Source organism: Physella acuta, unplaced genomic scaffold (assembly GCF_028476545.2).
Source record: "Physella acuta isolate Inbredline_101_S28 unplaced genomic scaffold, ASM2847654v3 ptg000462l, whole genome shotgun sequence".
Classification (NCBI taxonomy): Eukaryota; Metazoa; Mollusca; class Gastropoda; family Physidae; genus Physella; species Physella acuta.
In genome coordinates this window covers 494712-512810 of record NW_026731981.1, presented here as the reverse complement: position 1 = coordinate 512810, position 18099 = coordinate 494712, and the positions used below count along the sequence as shown (strand labels likewise).

General features: G+C 34.8%; 2 protein-coding genes across 3 annotated transcripts; both read left to right on the top strand.

Annotated features, from left to right (window-relative positions):
- Positions 1–5805: 5805 nt before the first annotated feature.
- On the top strand, positions 5806–7797 carry LOC131943554 (uncharacterized). The gene is made up of 5 exons (XM_059303735.1): positions 5806–5877; positions 6119–6173; positions 6400–6493; positions 7159–7233; positions 7651–7797. Exons 1-5 carry the CDS (start codon positions 5820–5822, stop codon positions 7795–7797), a joined length of 429 nt encoding a protein of 142 aa, XP_059159718.1. The 5' UTR covers positions 5806–5819.
- A 1889-nt stretch (positions 7798–9686) lies between these two features.
- Positions 9687–17717, top strand: LOC131943559 (uncharacterized). Of its 2 annotated transcripts, none has more exons than XM_059303740.1 (7): positions 9687–9812; positions 10893–11028; positions 11799–11930; positions 12794–12851; positions 13636–13800; positions 14474–14570; positions 17318–17715. In XM_059303740.1, the coding sequence occupies exons 1-7, from the start codon at positions 9721–9723 to the stop codon at positions 17445–17447; spliced, it is 810 nt and encodes a 269-aa protein (XP_059159723.1). In that variant the 5' UTR covers positions 9687–9720; the 3' UTR covers positions 17448–17715. The 2 variants fall into 2 exon arrangements, with proteins under 2 accessions (XP_059159723.1, XP_059159722.1); XM_059303739.1 differs by lacking the exon at positions 9687–9812 and adding an exon at positions 9981–10043 and having other exon boundaries at positions 17318–17717.
- The last annotated feature ends 382 nt before the right edge of the window (positions 17718–18099 follow it).

Sequence of the window (18099 nt, the reverse complement as noted above, 5' to 3'; positions counted from 1 at the left end):
TTAACAGTGTCCGCCCCCCCTCCCCCCGAAGAAAGTCTACCGCACTTTCAAGTGCCCCCCGGAGAAAAAAGTCTGGTAGAAACACTGGTCCCTCCCAGCCCCCCCCCCCCTCGAAAAATATCAAGTAACCCCCACCCCCTAAAAAATAAAAAACACCGAGGGAGTAACTTTTTGTAACAGATTTTACAGTTGTTTATTATAGTTGTGCAGTCTTACTTCGGAGAATCCTTTAAAGTTTTATCTTTTTATGTTTAAGTAGCGTATACTAGGTACACTTATCGTAAATAAACATCAATTTCAAGCTTGACGAAAATGTATGATACTATAAGCAGACGTATCTTAAACTTAAAGTAAAAAGACCAAATTAAAGCTGACTGGGGCAGGTAAAGTAGAGTGCACCTTTTCTAGTAACCTCAACATATAAAGGCATAGAGTGGTAAGTACTATTAATCGGTTGCATTTACTTTCCCTAACGTGGACTCGGGGATTTCCCGCGGACGGGGATCCCGGATTCAAACTCGAGACATTCGACCCAGCCGTCACATGCTCTATCATACGACCACCTATCGTATACTGTTTATTTTATTAATGGGACTTCGTTTGGGTGCTTGGTTTTCTAAAAAAAATTACGGCTGCAGAATATTGAATTGGTTGGTGGTAGGGTTTGATCTCCTAATGTTGAATTCTATTCAATCGTGTAAAGCTTGAGCAAGGACACTTGTTGACACAGTGTAAACATCCAATCCAGAATCTCACACTGGGCAGCTAGCTGATTTAACACATTAAAATGTTTATCGACAAAAGTTCATTTAAAATTAACTTGAATCAAATATCATTAAGATAAAGGGTTAACTGCTAAAGTATCATAAACTCAAAATTTTTAACAACGTTGGTGTAATGAAATTTCAATGACAAAGGGGAAGTAATCGAAATTTAAATTTACTTGAAAAACTCATCTTATGGTTCTGTCTCGCCTTTAGTCGTACACTCATTTTGTTGTTTTGTTTGTGCTGATTCGTTACGGGTTGAAGGTCAGTTTTTAGTCAAACGATTACATCACATATTTTTTAGAAGGGGTGGGTTGGTTTTGTTTTATTTTAACTTATCATGTTATTTATTAGTATAATTGCTTTATTTTTTTTTTTTTATTACCATTTTTTTGTTTAGTCAGTTCTCCAACGTAGCATTATGCTACTGCTATATATTTGATTCTTTGTAAAATAATTATATCTTTTTTAAATTTCAAGAAGTTTTTCCTAATAACGAAACACACAAAAACGGTATTTACTGTTCAAGTTCGATTAAATAAAAGAGTAAAATTTTTAAGCATGAGTCCAACATGGGTTATGTAAACACTTCCTGAAAGGTAATACAGGTGTTCGAATTTTCTAGAAAATTAAAAGGCGGGTGATTTGTTGAATTAACTTGCTAAACATTGGACATTTTGACTAGAAATTTAAGTGGAATATAGAAAACAAATGCGAGTGTTGGGAAAAGAAAGTGTGAGAATTAGAGAATTTGTGGGTACGTGATAAAGAAATAAAGAGAATTAGAGAATTTGTGGGTGTGAGAATAAGAACTAAAGAGAATTAGACAATTTGTGGGTGCGAAAACAAGAACTAAAATAGAATTAGTGAGTTTGTAGGTACATGCATAAGAACTAAAGAGAATTAGAGAACTTGTGGGCGCGTGATACAGAACTAAAGAGAATTAGAGAATTTGTGGGTGCGAGAATAAGAACTAAAAAGAAATAGACAATTTGTGTGTGTGAGAATAAGAACTAAAAAGAATTAGACAATTTGTGTGTGCGAGAATAAGAACTAAAGAGAATTAGATAGTTTGTGGGTGCGAGAATAAGAACTAAAATGGAATTAGAGAATTTGTAGGTACATGCATCAGAACTAAAAAGAGAGTGCGTAAATGGGGAATAAAACGAATAAAAGAGTGTGTGAGTTGTTGAAAGAGGAAGACAAAGAATTGGAGAGTGTGTGCTAATGTAACTGACATGCCTATAAAAGTACTAATATAATGTGTCTGGCTACAGGACATTACCCTCACCCCCCGGACATTCCCCCCCCCCCACCGTATTTACACCCCCCCCCCCAGCAATTACATTTTTGTCAATTACCCCCTTGTCATTTACCCCCCGGGTAATTACCTCCGCCCACCCTCTCAAGTTAGAATCCTAACTCTAATTAGAATTCTCTACCTATATACTACATTAATACTAACCTTAAGAAAACGACCTAAACCTAAGCATCTACCTTGGCCTAAAATACAAAACCAAAACTAACGCTAGACATTGGTTTAAGCCTAACCCTAACCTAACCCTAACCCTAACTCTATCCCTAGCCCTAACCCTAACCCTAACCCTAACCCTAACTCTATCCCTAGCCCTAACCCTAAACCTTGCCCTAACTCTAACTCTAACCCTGTCTCTGAGGGGAGGGGGTAATGTCCTACTGGGCGGGAGGGTAATTGACGGGGGGGGGGTTATTGACAGGGGGGGTAATTAATCCGGGGGGGGGAGGGAATGTCGGGGGGGATGTATAACTGTCATGTCTGCTGATGTAACCAGCTTGTGTGATGTTCATTTAATACCTTACTGCTGTTTGGGGCAGTGTTAGAGTTAAGTCTAGAGTAACGACTTGGATTAGAACTTATGTCATACCATAACAGGCGAGAATTTCGCTTAGAATCGCTCTTTGTTACGTTTTACTTATCAATCTTTCGATCAGTGCGCTTCTTTTTTACAAGCTTTTATTTAACTCACTTCCTCGTCAGTCGACAGTCTGTCTGTCTAGACGGAAACGCAGGAGTGAAAATTCGGACAGTTCTACTTGACCGATACGATTCACATTCGACACGTGGGTCAAGACATGAAGACAATGCAATCTGAAACTAAATTTGACTTAATTGGATGCCTAATTGATTTTTTATGAATTAATTAAAATTTGGACCGAATTAGTAGGCATGTCTAGCCAACCACACCACACGCGTCATCAATGGCTGCGCCATCACGACCACGTAATGGCTGCGTTCAAAAACCATTGCGCGCCTACTGAACGTGATATTCAGTAGGCGCGCAATGGTTTTTAGTCATGTAACTCTATTGTAGATAAAACATGTAAAGTACTGAAAAAAAAATTCATAAAAAACGTTTTAATAACAAGCTTTTATGTAATGATGCACTAAAAAGTAGAAAATAAATTATAGACTACTATTTAAATAACTATAAAGAAAAGCGTGGGTGTCTTCCTTAACATTAGTAAAGGTATCCAATAGATACTAAAGTGACCCACGCTTTTCTTTATAGTTATTTAAATAGTAGTCTATAATTTATTTTCTACTTTTTAGTGCATCATTACATAAAAGCTTGTTATTAAAACGTTTTTTATGAATTTTTTTTACAAGCTTTTATTTAACTCACTTCCTCTGTCTGTCTGTGTAGATAGAAACGCAGGAGTGAAAATTCGGACAGTTCTACTTGACCGATACGATTCACATTTGACACGTGGGTCAAGACATGAAGACAATGCAATCTGAAACTAAATTTGACTTAATTGGATGCCTAATTAATTTTTTATGAATTAATAAAAATTTGGACCGAATTAGTAGGCATGTCTAGCCAACCACACCACACGCGTAATCACCTTCAATAGCTGCGCCATCACGTAATGGCTGCGTTCAAAAACCATTGCGCGCCTACTGAACGTGATGTTCAGTAGGCGCGCAATGGTTTTTAGTCATGTAACTCTATTGTAAATAAAACATGTAAAGTACTGAAAAAAAAATTCATAAAAAACGTTTTAATAACAAGCTTTTATGTAATGATGCACTAAAAAGTAGAAAATAAATTATAGACTACTATTTAAATAACTATAAAGAAAAGCGTGGGTGTCTTCCTTAACATTAGTAAAGGTATCCAATAGATACTAAAGTGACCCACGCTTTTCTTTATAGTTATTTAAATAGTAGTCTATAATTTATTTTCTACTTTTTAGTGCATCATTACATAAAAGCTTGTTATTAAAACGTTTTTTATGAATTTTTTTTAACTTGGCGGCGAATGAAAATACGCTCAATTGACATGTAGAAAATTATAATACGCTGAATTTTTTCTGTTTACTTTTTACTTTCTCGTATATACGAAGTATAGAGAAAGTATTGTAATCGTGCAAAAAAATCTCTTGAAATTTTAACAATTTTCACCGTATTACACCTCAGTCCTTCATCACATCCGAAGTATAGAGGACTTATTTTAATCGGGCAAAAATTATCAATCCAGATTTATCAAAATTAAGAGGTTTTATGCGTAATCCAGTCTGAAAAACTGGGCTTTGCAATTCTGTCCGTATGTCTGTGTGTGTGTGTGTCTGTCTGTCTGTCTGTCCGTGTGTAAACACGATAACTTGAGTACCGTTACAGCTAGGTTGATGAAATTTCATATATAAGTATTTTATCAAAATCGTAGATCCGTATCAACTTTTGAGCGATTTCCGATAACCGGAAGTGGTACTTTTTCTACTTTGAATTTTTCAAAAGCCTATAGCTTGAGTACTATTTCAGATAGATAAATAAAATTTCACATGTGAGTAAAAGATCTAATTTTCTACCTTCTGTCAAATTTTGAGTAATTTCCGATGACCGGAAGTAGTAATTTACGCTACTTCCGATTTCTCAAAAAACTAATGTAAATTTTTAAAGTACTAATAATATTGCGCACTATTATGCACTTTTTTATTTAGCGTTCACTTGGAGTGCAACTCTTTTGTCTACGAGACTTTATTCTATTTTTAAAACTTTAAGTATTTAAAATGGATTAAAAATCATGTCTATAGCCCGAGTTCCCATCCCCTGTTGTTTTATATAAGAATATTCGAGAAAGTTTAGGGGAGATCACTCCCGGTTTTTTTTTTTAGTTTTCTTGTAAATCTCAATTTCATTTTACAAAAAAAAAAAATTCACCACAGTCTAATTTTTTGAAAGTTCGCGTTTTTCTAAGAAAAAAGTTCGCGTTTTTGTAAGCAAACAGTCCTCGCCCAGACCAAACCAAAGTTTGAGCCAATCGCAATGTTACACACACTACAACTCTGGATCTCTGCAAATAACTGTGGCTATAAAAGGGGAAAGTTTGGCACCAACTGCAGCCGTTCTCCAGCAGCTCTCACAGCTTACTGCCTACAGCTACAGCTACAGTTGCCGAACAGTTGCCGAACAGTTGCCTACGTTCGATACAGCCAAGGTAAAAATTCCAAAACAGAAATTAGAGACCGCGTAATTTGAATTGTGGTTCTTGTTGTAAATTATTTATTTTTCAGATAATTTTTTTTAAAACCTTCATTAGTTTTTAAATTAATTAACCTACATTCTCACGCAATGCACGTAAGTCAAGCAGCCGCAACACAATTCTAAATCGAACACTATCTAACACAGAGGCGCAGGTGGTAGAAAAAAGACATTTATTTTCGCAACAAATTTTATGTATTTATTTCTACCTAATATTGTTCACATTTCAATTCTAGATTTTTTAAATAGATAACGTGTGATTTGATCCAGGACCTGTTATAATTATTTGCACTTTACTTCCAACAACGCGTTTGCTCTTATAAAATTTACGTCTAGAAAAAAAATGTTAATTTTTATCAAAACATGTAGAAGTGGGCATACTCAGTAGTTGAGATTTTTTTTCTCGACATGTATAGTATACAAGTCGCAAGTGTAAACGCGGTGTGACTATTGATTAAAACTTGAGTTCATCAACCAACGTGTTCACATATGTTTGTGTTTTCAAATGACAGCTCTCGAGTATCGGCAAGATGACGTCAGTGACACTCGTGTGTGCAGGACTACTTGTCTTTGTCCTCGGTGTCAGTGGTATGTGCATTGTTGTCTGGTGTATGTGACATACATGTATGCACATATAAAAACATATTAAAGATAAGTCGCTCGTACACACTTATATACTATGGAACACATAGTCCCAACTACACAAACATACACAGAAATTCACTCATATATATATATACATATATATATATATATATATATATATATATATATATATATATATATATATATATATATATATATATATATATATATATATTTCTTCAAGCACAAAGCTACACCCTGGAGATGACAGTGTTTGTTGAGAATGGCCTAACCCTCAAGTAAGATCATTAGTTACGAATGCTTTGATTGTTTAAATATATTTCTGTATAGGCCGATTGCAACTTTTCAGCTAGTCATGTCAGTTCAATAATGACTTTAATAAACAAAAATAGCTCTGCAAAAATCACATAGAATGTTTTGGCGAGCTCTTTTAAGAAGGTGTAAATGTGTACGTTAGTGTTAGAATACAAGAGTTATGTTACTGCAAATTTTTCTCTCTGCCAGCGAGATGTCCAAAACTCCGTCAACCACATACGGCAACTTGAGACAACAGGCACAAGACAGTTTGGTCAAGGACATTCTTTACATGGGTTCAGAGGTCAGGTTCAGTACTGTTATGTATATGTGTATTACCAGCCCGCACTTGTCATAAACATGGGGCCGAATGGTAGAGAGCTCGACTGTTAAACCAAAAGTCTCGAGTTCGGTTCCGGGTCCAAGTCGCTCTGATAGTACCTAACATAATAATGGAAATAAAGAATGATGGGTATAGCGCTGACCACACCACCCTTTCATAAGCTGAGGTCAAGAAACATATACACTTCTTTATCTGCCCAATGGATCGCTAAGTCTAAAGAGAAATCTTTACTCTTTTTCTTTACTTTTCAGTAACCCAACACCCTAAATTTACTCATTACTGTTTATTTTAAAGAAACATTAAGGTGATTTATAAACATTAGCTCAGTAGCCAGCTCTAACTATAGAGTGATAGCATTAGGTTGGAGGAAGTGCTAGCAACTCCTCGCCTTAAAATAATCAAATCGCTACAAAAATACAAACACTGAGTTATACAGACAACTCAGTCGTAAGAAACATTAGATCACAATTGAGAAAATTTAAAAAGCTAAGATGTATAACCATTTTTGTTATCTTCTATCCCAGAGTTCAATTGCCTGGGATGTTCTTTGTGTTACTATGATGACATGCTAAATATAACTAAAATCTATGAAGAGTTAATTTTTTTTACTTTGCATTGATCCCCAGGTCAACAAGGCCTTGGCCACCATGAGCCAATACGGTCTCAACATTGATCTCCGCCTAAAACAAGTGGTTTTTCTGGTAACTTTCGTTTTCTTACTGTAGGTCTACTACACGGGAAATAGATAATAGTACACAGCGCATACATTTGGAAATAATCCACAAGTTGACGACTTAATTAAAGGAAATCCCCTACTTGAAAATGTTTAAGTTGGTTTCAAAAAATATATTATCAGTCACATTACAAAACATTCATGTATTTAAATTAAAATTTCTGATTATATTTAGATATAGACGATTTATTAAATTTAACTAAAGACATATTTTTTTTTAAATTTAACATTTTTTATGAAAATAAATACACTGAGTATAGCATGCTAGAAAAAGAAATGTTTGAATAGATAGTATAGATATTTCAAAAACACCTACAGACAATAAATTTAAACCATTTGGGTTACGTCTAACATATGTTTTAATGACGTCATCGTTATGTGACAGAACATCGATGTTATGACCACATACATGGACGGAACCACCAACGTCATCGACAGCGCCCTGGGCAAGCTTTTGTTCCAGAATTTTCTGACACAGCAAAACGCCTACGCTACCTACGGCTACGACTACGCCCTGCTCTTGACCAAGTAATTATCAGTTTCTTTATTCAACAGTTGGTTTGTATTGTAATAGAACATAAATAGTATTTAAAAGTAAACAATAATGTATATGATATTTTATACATGAATCTGATATGCGTTAAAATCGAGGCTGATATGAACTATTGAAATCAAGCAGAAAAAAACGACTTTTGAAAAATTGATATACTTTATAAGCACGTGTATGGGAAAATAAAGGCAGCTGGGCATAGTGCTATCCCTACATATGCCGAAGTCGCTGAAATAGGTGAACTCTACTCCACCTGTCCAAAGACCGCACGTTTCGAAAGTGTACTTTACTTGTTTAAGTTATCGCATTGCTTTATGATCTATCGTGATCCTCAGAAAAACAAAAATAATGGAAAAATTTGTGATTAAGAAAAGAAACAAAACTGGAATCATATTATATGTATATATATATATATATATATATATATATATATATATATATATATATATATATATATATATATATATATATATATATATATATTACAAATATTAATTTAAAACTACTAAATTTAATTAATATAAATCAAAATCAAAGAGACATATATCATGTTATTTTTTTTAAACATGTAGCTAAATTATATTAAGTGAGTGAATAATATTAAAGTGTTATTCAAACAAATGTATCACCACAATGAAGTTTAAAATGAATGTAACTCATGTTTCTAACTTACGTGTACCCAGATCAAATCTGTACGGCACTGGTGGTCTGCTAGAGTCAAGTAAGTCACTGTCTCAGTTTGTCTCGTGTCTGGTCTAGTGTGGTACATAACTACAGGGTTACTTTATCTTTAGATTTACAATAGGGGTCGGCGTTTTCGAGTCGGTAAAGCTCATGGTTGCTAAACCGAAAAATCTCGTTAGTTGGGGACAGCCACTCTTCTAGGAGAGACAACTCCAAAATCAAACAACTGCTGCCTTGTAGTTTGTTCTTGGTTGGACAAAGGCTATGGAAGCTAATCCAAAAAGAAAAGCATGCTGAAATCGGAGTCAATGGCCTCAAATGCGCATAACCAGTTGACACGTATCCTACATTGTGTTGGAGGCGTGGTTGAGTCGGCATAAGCTAAATTCGAGTTCAAACCCTCTGGCAGATAAGGCTCGATCGCTTCCAACACTAAAAATTAAGAACAAAGAAGAAGAACAATAGCCAGTCTTGGATAATGAGCTTCCTTCCCTCCCTAGCTAGGCTCTTTGTCTTTATATATCACAAGCTCACCCTATCGATATACGTATATATATATATATATATATATATATATATATATATATATATATATATATATATATATATATATATATATGTGTGTGTGTGTGTATATATATATATATATATGTATACCAATAGCTTATCAGTATTAATACACCTGCAGGCAACACAAACGTTGGAGCTGTGTGTAATAACAAGTCGTCTTTGACCGTGGCGGAGTTCACCGGAACTTACAGTGACGTCATCACGCTTAGCCACGCCATCGGTTTCCTGTACGTTAGCTGTATCCGCTTGTTTGACTATTTCTAACTTCTTGTTCGTCCGCTTACAACAACCATAAAAGATCATAACTATTGCTTAGCTATATATTTAAACCTGATGGAAATGACATCTAAGAATTAGTTATATATTATAATCTATATCAACTATCTATAATTGTTTTTTTTCTATCAATCATATAAAAAAGTTAGTATTTCTTATCAACTTTCTCTGTTGATCATGCTGTTTATCAACAACTTATAAGGAAGTTTGTTATTCTATAAGCATTGTGTAATGATTCAGTGTGTTGCGTATGAATAACATGATTATTGTGTTGTGTATCAATCGCCCAAAACGTTCTTTGTATTTATATAATCATGACTGAATAATTACTGCAGGTTGGGTGCCAACAACGACGACCCTAGCTCCACCTATATCATGTCACCAACAAACTTCCCCACCCAGGCCAACCGTTGGAGCTTCTCCAGTCTCTCAGCTGGTTACATCAAGCTGTTTGTGGGTCAACTTAGGTAGGTCACGTCAATCATAGTGTATTAATTAGGTCAACTCAGGCGTGTCAGTTCAATCATAGAGGAAATTTAATGAGTCAACTTAGGTCAATCATAGAGCAAATTTAAGGGGTCAACTTAGGTCAATCATATAGCACATTCAATTGGTCAAACTAGGTCAAGTGAATCAACTAAAGCCACGTTAGTCATACAGTACATTCGTATGGTCAACTTTGGTCGCGACAATGATAGGTAAGTCTCCACAATTATATAGCATATTTATCGGGTCAGATTAGGTGGGTCACGTCAATTATAGAGCAAAGGGTCAACTTCAGTTTCATCAGTCCTATAGTACATTTATTGGGTCAACTCAGGTAGGTCATCTCTAACACAAAGCATATTTATGTTTTCAGTACCTAGAAAAGATCAGGTAGATAGGGTCAATCATATAGCACATATATGTGTATAGTACCTACGTCAGTTCAAATAATTAACGCCAGTCATAAAGCACTTGTATGTATTTAGTAACTAGGTAAGATCAAGTGGGTAACGTCAATCATACAGTATGTGTAATGTACCTGGGAAAGCTTGTTATGTAAATCATATAGCACATGTATGCCTGCAGTATTTGGGTTAGATACAGTGTTTATTCCAGACTGTTTTCTCCAGGGGGCAATGATATTTTCGGGGGGGGGGGGGGGCGGCGGACGGAGCGGACACAGGTAAAAGTATATGTTTTCTATATAAATTCCAATAAATTCCATTTCGCCGGGTGGGGGGGGGGGGATGATGGGGCGGTAGACTTTCTTCGGGGGGGGGGGGGGAGGCAATAACGAAATAGTAATAAAAACATACTAGTGCTAAATAATAGGATTTAACAGACCATAGCATTGTGTTACCTGTGATAGTAAATGTATCTTAGTGCTGCTTAAAAATGATAATTTAGAATACATAACAAACTTAAAAAAATCTACATTGCATAATTAACTGAAATATGCTTCGTTTACACACATTTTAGCAAGAGAGGTAGAAATATAGACAAGGGATGTCACCGCTTTAAAGTAAACTGAAGTTAATTATTTTAGTTACTTCCCTTTACAGAACCAACTGCCTGTTGACTACTAGCTACACATCAACGAAACCCAGCGTATCCTACGGCAGCTATAACGGGAGTATCCTTGACCCTGACGTCATGTGCCAGAGAAGTCTGCTGACATCCAACACCTACATGTGCAAGGTAAACAAAAGTTATTGTATGAGAAGTTAACAAGGAACAATTTTTTTTTAGGTTTAATACAGGAAATATAAGTTAACACAGGATAATTTGTGTTGATGTTTAATACAGGACATAAGTTAAGCAATGGTAAAATCCATGTTCTGTACATTATATGAAGTTAAATGTCATAGAACATGTGTGTCACGCTTTAACTTCAAAAGTACAAACAATTTTTAGGTTGTGTGTTTGCGTGTATGTGTGTTAGTGTGTGTGCGTGCGCGTGCGTGTGTGAGTATGTGTGTAATTTTCAAGATTAATATTAAAACTGATATTATTATTAACATAAATTAAAATCACTTGTCTCTATATTATTGCAAAAAAAAAAGAAATCTCATCACATTTTGTGAAAACTTAATTGCACCAACAAAACATCTACTCATAATTTGTGAAACCTTGTTTCAATCAACTTCTTCTTCTTCTTCGTTCTTAATTGAGAATATGGTGGAGGATTTAGATAACAAGTCCAACTTCTTGAATAAACCGGACTGTGGTCTCCAGTTCGGCAGGTGCCCCTGAGTGGGGTGAGCAGGGGCCAGTGTCTAACTCGCGCCTGGCTATATAAAGAACATTCCTCAAGGACGTGCTCCGTATTTTCCGTGGCCTTGCCACAAGGGCCTTTAATCAACAATAAATGTAAACCTACACCCCAATAACATGATTCAATCAACAAAACATGTAAACCTATATCACGATAACATGATTCAATCAACACTACATCAAAACCTACACAGAGCATACCTGATGTCTACCTGGGCCCACCAAAAGGTGACGCCGTCTGCTCACAGATCTACTGCCGTGTTCCCAGCACCATGACGTGCTCCGGCATTTTCCCGTCTGATGGCATGCCCTGCGACACCAGAAAGGTTAGGTCGTTTGTTAGATGATGTCATGTCACAACTTAGTTTAGGTCTTATGTTAAAGGTAAGGTCTTTTGTTAGATAAAATCATACCAAAAAGATTAGGATTTAGGCTAGATGACATCATGTCATGTAAAAAAGTTTAGGGCTTAAGTTAGTTGAAGTTGATGACATTATGTCATACCATAATGTTTAGGGTTTAGACTACCCGATGGAAACGTCATACTAGAAAGGTTAAGGTTTAAGTTAGATATGGTCTTATGACAATGAAAGATGTATGGTAAATTATGTAAGCAAATACCGACTCATGAATACATGTAATGTTACTAACCACATACATTATTTAAATCGTAAAGATTCCTCTTTACACCTAGCGGTCCATTGTTCTGATGAAGTAGAGATAAATATTTCTTGACCTCGGCATATGAATGGGTGGTGTGGTCAGCAATATACCCAGGTGCCTTAACTTTCCCTACCATAAAGCAGGCACCCATCAGAGCCGGGTGAACTGAAGACGTTCTACAGTCTAAACCCAGATCCGAGCTCGACACCATGGGGCTAGTAGCCTAGCGCTTTACCATTAGACCACACCGTTTCCATTTCAATTGTACATGGACTCACATTATAGAAAAGTTTTTATGTGGGGAGAAATTAGGAAATAAAAAACAGCATATATATATATATATATATATATATATATATATATATATATATATATATATATATATATATATATATATATATATATATATATATATATATATATATATATATATATATAAGCAAAAAGCAATGTCCACCTCAATGATTACGTGAGAGTGAAAAGGTTTTTATGTTTAGTGTAAACTTGAAACCATTTTTTTCTACAGAGATGTGTCTCTGGGCGATGCCAGCCCGACTACTCGGCAGCGACACAGTACCTTGACTGTGAGTGAATATGTCCCACACTTTGTTTTACAATACATTACCTTAAAAAAATTGTCAAGTTCCTTATCGAACCTAACAACCCATGGGGCGTACACCGGTTTCGGGGGTCTCGGCATATAAAGGAATAGTGTGGTTAACTTTCTACCAGTGTCTTTTCTTTCCAAACGTGAGTCAGGTACCCATCACAGCTGTGTTGAATGAGATACGACTCGAGTACATGATACTTACTTGTGACTTTCGGGTTAGCAGTCGTAAGCTCCACCATTCGACAACACCTATATGTGTTCACTGCTCGTTGTTATGTATATCAATACCTATAGCTGAAATCAAATGCATGTTTTTATGCTTGGGCAATTTTAAATATATATTTGAGCAACGAAATAATTAAAAAGCCGGCTAGAGGCACATTTGTAAGCAGTACAAGAATAGTGACTTTATTAGACGCAACGAGTAATCTAAATCTATACTCTCTACCAAAAATTAGCAGCTCAATTCTTTTAGAGCAACGATCACATGTATTTTGTTTCTGCTCAATCATAAATTTAACTTCTCCTAAATCTCCCATCTATCTCTAGCCCACCACACTTCTACTAAACATGCCATCACATTTGTCCTACGACATTTCTCCTAAATCCCCCATCACATTTATCCTACCCAAACGCTTATCCTAAATGTGCTATCACATTTTCCCTACCACATTTCTCCTAAAATTTCTATCCCATTTACCCTACCCCACCACACTTCTCTTAAACCTCCCCTCACACATCTCCTACCCCACCACCAGCCAACTGTGTATGGGGCAACCAGAAATCCCTGGAGCTTCCCTCCATCTCCTTCGTTGGGAACTGTGCCACCTTCTTGAGCCTGTACAAGCCGCTACAGTGTTACACACGCATCATCCAGGAGTCCTGTTGTGCTAGCTGCAAGTCTTACTACACGGCCAGAGCTGGTACGTCATGGCAAATCTATTCTTAATATATATATATATATATATATATATATATATATATATATATATATATATATATATATATATATATATATATATATACATATATATATATTTATTTATATATATTATATACATATACTTATATATATATATATATATATATATATATATATATATATATATATATATATATATATATATATATATATGTATGTATATATAAATAAATACATATATATATATGTGTACGTGTCTGTGTGTGAAGTTAGGTGTGTGTCTGTAGATGTGTGTGTGTATTTCATAACTTTAAAAATTGAGTAAGATATGTTGGCAATTTGCCGATAGAGCATTAGAGGAAACAGTAAAGAACAGCAAACATAGCTGAAAAACTGGTTCAGTTTTAGGGAAAATAGTTGTCTATAAATGCAAAAACGGTATTTTAACAGTTATCATATAGGCCTATACTAACCATTCATTTAATACTAGACTTTCATAAAAATACTTTTTGTTTTTTTTAAATTGCAATTTCCAGAGTTTCTTCCAGATGTCTTTTTTTTGGGGGGGGGATGAGGGGGGGGGGGGGTAATTACACTGGTAATTTCTAATATTTAAGTATTTTGGGAAAAAAAATGGTTCAAAACAAACCAACATTTCTTTACATCTTGTGAAGGTTGTGAATACGGTGACCGATCGGTGGATTGCGTCAAATACACCAGAGAACAGGTCTGTCCTACATACAAGGACTCACTGTGCTGCGGATACTGCGCGTAAGTCTTGTTAGGTCTTGTTAGACAGCAGTAACCTGCACTCATTTTTTTTTAATAAAACAGAAATGTGCACTCATTGTATACTTACTTTTACTTAATCCTTATCACTCCCTGTGGAGTATAGGGCAGCAACAAATCTCCGCCATTTCACCCTGTCCTGGGCGAGCCACTTTAGTTCATGCCAGGTTTTGCCAGTAGCCTGTACTTCTTCTTCCATCTCCCTCCTCCATGTTCCCAGTGGTCTTCCTCTATTTCTCTTTCCGGGTGGGTTCCACGTCAGCGCCATGTTGGGGAGTCTTTTTTTGCTCATGCATAGGACATGGCCCAGCCATCTCCATCTCCTCGTTCGAACTTCTGAGACAATGTCGTTTAATCCTGTCCTTCGCCATATTTCCTTGTTCGGGACTTTGTCGTCCCACTTTATCCTGAGGATGCGTTGGAGGGATCTTCTTTCAAAGCCTCTGAGTCGGCTCTCTCCTTTCTTGTTTAGTTTCCATGACTCTGCAGCATAGAGGAGTACAGAACGTACATTTGACTTATAGATCCTTATTTTAGTTCTCTGCTGCATTGAGGATGATTTCCAGATCTTAGCGAGTCTGTTGAAAGCTTGTGCTGCCATTGCTATTCTGGTGGCAATTTCTTTCTCCATGCTGCCATTTGCTGATATATAGCTGCCGAGGTACTTAAAGTCTTCGACCTCTTCTAGCTCTACTCCATTCGCAAAGGTCTTGAGAGCACTTTTGGTTTTTATTTTCATTAGCTTGGTTTTTCCGGAGTTTAGCACTCATTGAATAGGACAACATAAATATGCACTCAGATTTTATAAGACAACACAAATATGCACTCAGATTTTATAAGACAACATAAATATGCACTCAGATTTTATAAGACAACACAAATATGCACTCAGATTTTATAAGACAACACAAATATGCACTCAGATTTTATAAGACAACACAAATATGCACTCAGATTTTATACGACAACACAAATATGCACTCAGATTTTATAAGACAACACAAATATGCACTCAGATTTTATAAGACAACACAAATATGCACTCAGATTTTATAAGACAACACAAATATGCACTCAGATTTTATAAGACAACACAAATATGCACTCAGATTTTATAAGACAACACAAATATGCACTCAGATTTTATAAGACAACACAAAATATACAATCAGATATTATTCGACAACAGAAATATGTATTTAGCTTTTATAAGTTTTTAAGATAATAAAGTTTTGTTATTGTCTTATAAACAAATTAGACATGTCTAATTAAATGTTCTTCTTACTTACGAATAGAGATGACCGATACGAGAATACAAAACATTTTCTTTTTAGACCTTAGAAGAGAGAAATAACAATTTCTCCTTATTGGTATTTCAAGAAAATCAAGACATTTCTTTACGAATATTTATAGAAACGCATCTACTCTTAGGTTTTATAAAACAACATACAAGCATTTCTTCTTTTTATTAGTATTGCGCCTGGGAAGAAAGGGCTGCAATCACACTTCTTCTTTATAGTCACCTGTTTAAATTTTATCAGCCCCTGCCTCTTCTTGTACTGTCTTCTACAGAAATTCCTGGGGCGTCCTACTTACCTATTTGCCTGGGGATTCCAGTCTAGCGCTTTCTTCGCGATTTTATCATCTTCCCTTTTCAGGATATGCCCATTCTATCCCAATTCGCTGGCTTTAATATCCCTGTCTATTGGCTTTTGTGTTTTGCCAATACATGTATTTAACACATTGCAAATGGTCTTTTCTCTTAATCTTTAAAGAAAAGAAAATATTTTCCTAACTCTTAAAAAGACTTTTCTACATATTTTCTTTAGTGTTTCAAAATTTAAGTTTTGTCACATTAACTCACAATGAGCAATCGAGAAGTTAACACACTGTCAGTCTTTTATAAAATTGAAATTCTTTGTCAAGCTTTTTGAAATACAATTATTTTAATTTATTCCATTTATTTAATTTATTCAATTTATTCAATTTATTCTATTCAATTTATTCAATGTATTCAATGTATTCAATTTATTCAACTTATTCAAATTATTCAATTTATTCAATTTATTCAATTTATTTCAATTTATTCAATTTATTCAATTTATTCAATTTATTCAACTTATTCAACTTATTCAACTTATTCAACTTATTCAACTTATTCAACTTATTCAACTTAATCAACTTATTCAACTCATTCAACTTATTCAATTTATTCAATTTATTCAATTTATTCAATTTATTCAATTTATTCAATTTATTCAATTTATTCAATTTTTTTAATTTATTCAATTTATTCAATTTATTCAATTTATTCAATTTATTCAATTTATTCAATTTATTCAATTTATTCAACTTATTCAACTTATTCAACTTATTCAATTTATTCAATTTATTCAATTTATTCAATTTATTCAATTTATTCAACTTATTCAACTTATTCAACTTATTCAATTTATTCAATTTATTCAATTTATTCAATGTATTCAATGTATTCAATTTATTCAATTTATTCAATTTATTCAATTTATTCAATTTATTCAATTTATTCAATTTATTCAATTTATAACAGTAACAATAGTAGGCACATAATTGTTAGTTGATGGTAAGTGAATACAAACTTAAAAGCAATTCAGTGTGTAAATTCAATTGATTCTTAAAGTCTACCAATAGAACATTTCTTTAAAAATTTAATTGTAGATATTAAAATTATGTTCAATAAATTCTTATAGTGGATACGTTGGCAAGCGGTCAGTGGACGGACCAGTGATCGCCCCCACCCTCAACATGACCGTGCCTCTAGGGGAGAAGATCCACATCAAGGCTGAGGAATACGAGGATAAACTCGGCCGTACACATTGAGCATCGCAGCTGGGACATACTGATCCAACTCTTGAACGTTTTGTAGTGTAATACTGCACTCTGTCGATTTAGATTTTTTTCATGTAACAAGCTTAATTATATGCTTTCTGTAGTATCCATAGGTACGTTACTGCTTACAAACAGATCAAATAAAATAGTTGTTTGATATATCCATATAGTAATTCTATACAAATGTGCATGTACATATCTTAAATAAAATCTTTTAAACCTAAAACTATTTGTTCTTCAATGTCAAACCCACTACTGATCAGAGGCGTAGCGACCCTTCCCGGCGCATGTGGACAAACATTTCGATTACCACCCACGTCAAGATTTTGATTTGCACCCCCTATCAAACTTTCAATTTATTTTTTTAAAACCCATTTTGGCGTCCCTTAAGGTCAACGCCCGGGGACATATGTCCCCCCCCCCCCTCGCTACGCTACTGCTACTGGTCGAAGTAAAACACAATAATCGTTAGTCCAAATGTGTTTGAATCTAATCAGTGTTTTACATAGAAAGTGGTTCAATAAAGTTTTCTATAATATAACTGTTTTAAGACGTTTTTTCCTTTACTATTAAACATTTATGGAAAAATATACCCATGTGTTACCAAAAGGTATACTAGCATGTGTATCAGAGTTATTTTTAA

Excerpts from the sequence above, each read along its gene's own strand:
- LOC131943554 (XM_059303735.1), top strand. The coding sequence starts at position 5,820 with ATGACGTCAGTGACACTCGTGTGTGCAGGACTACTTGTCTTTGTCCTC. Across the intron at positions 5,878-6,118 it reads CTTTGTCCTCGGTGTCAGTG|CACAAAGCTACACCCTGGAG; the intron begins GTATGTGCATTG and ends TATTTCTTCAAG. Across the intron at positions 6,494-7,158 it reads TTCTTTACATGGGTTCAGAG|GTCAACAAGGCCTTGGCCAC; the intron begins GTCAGGTTCAGT and ends ATTGATCCCCAG.
- LOC131943559 (XM_059303740.1), top strand. The coding sequence starts at position 9,721 with ATGTCACCAACAAACTTCCCCACCCAGGCCAACCGTTGGAGCTTCTCC. Across the intron at positions 11,029-11,798 it reads CCAACACCTACATGTGCAAG|AGCATACCTGATGTCTACCT; the intron begins GTAAACAAAAGT and ends AAACCTACACAG. Across the intron at positions 11,931-12,793 it reads TGCCCTGCGACACCAGAAAG|AGATGTGTCTCTGGGCGATG; the intron begins GTTAGGTCGTTT and ends TTTTTTCTACAG.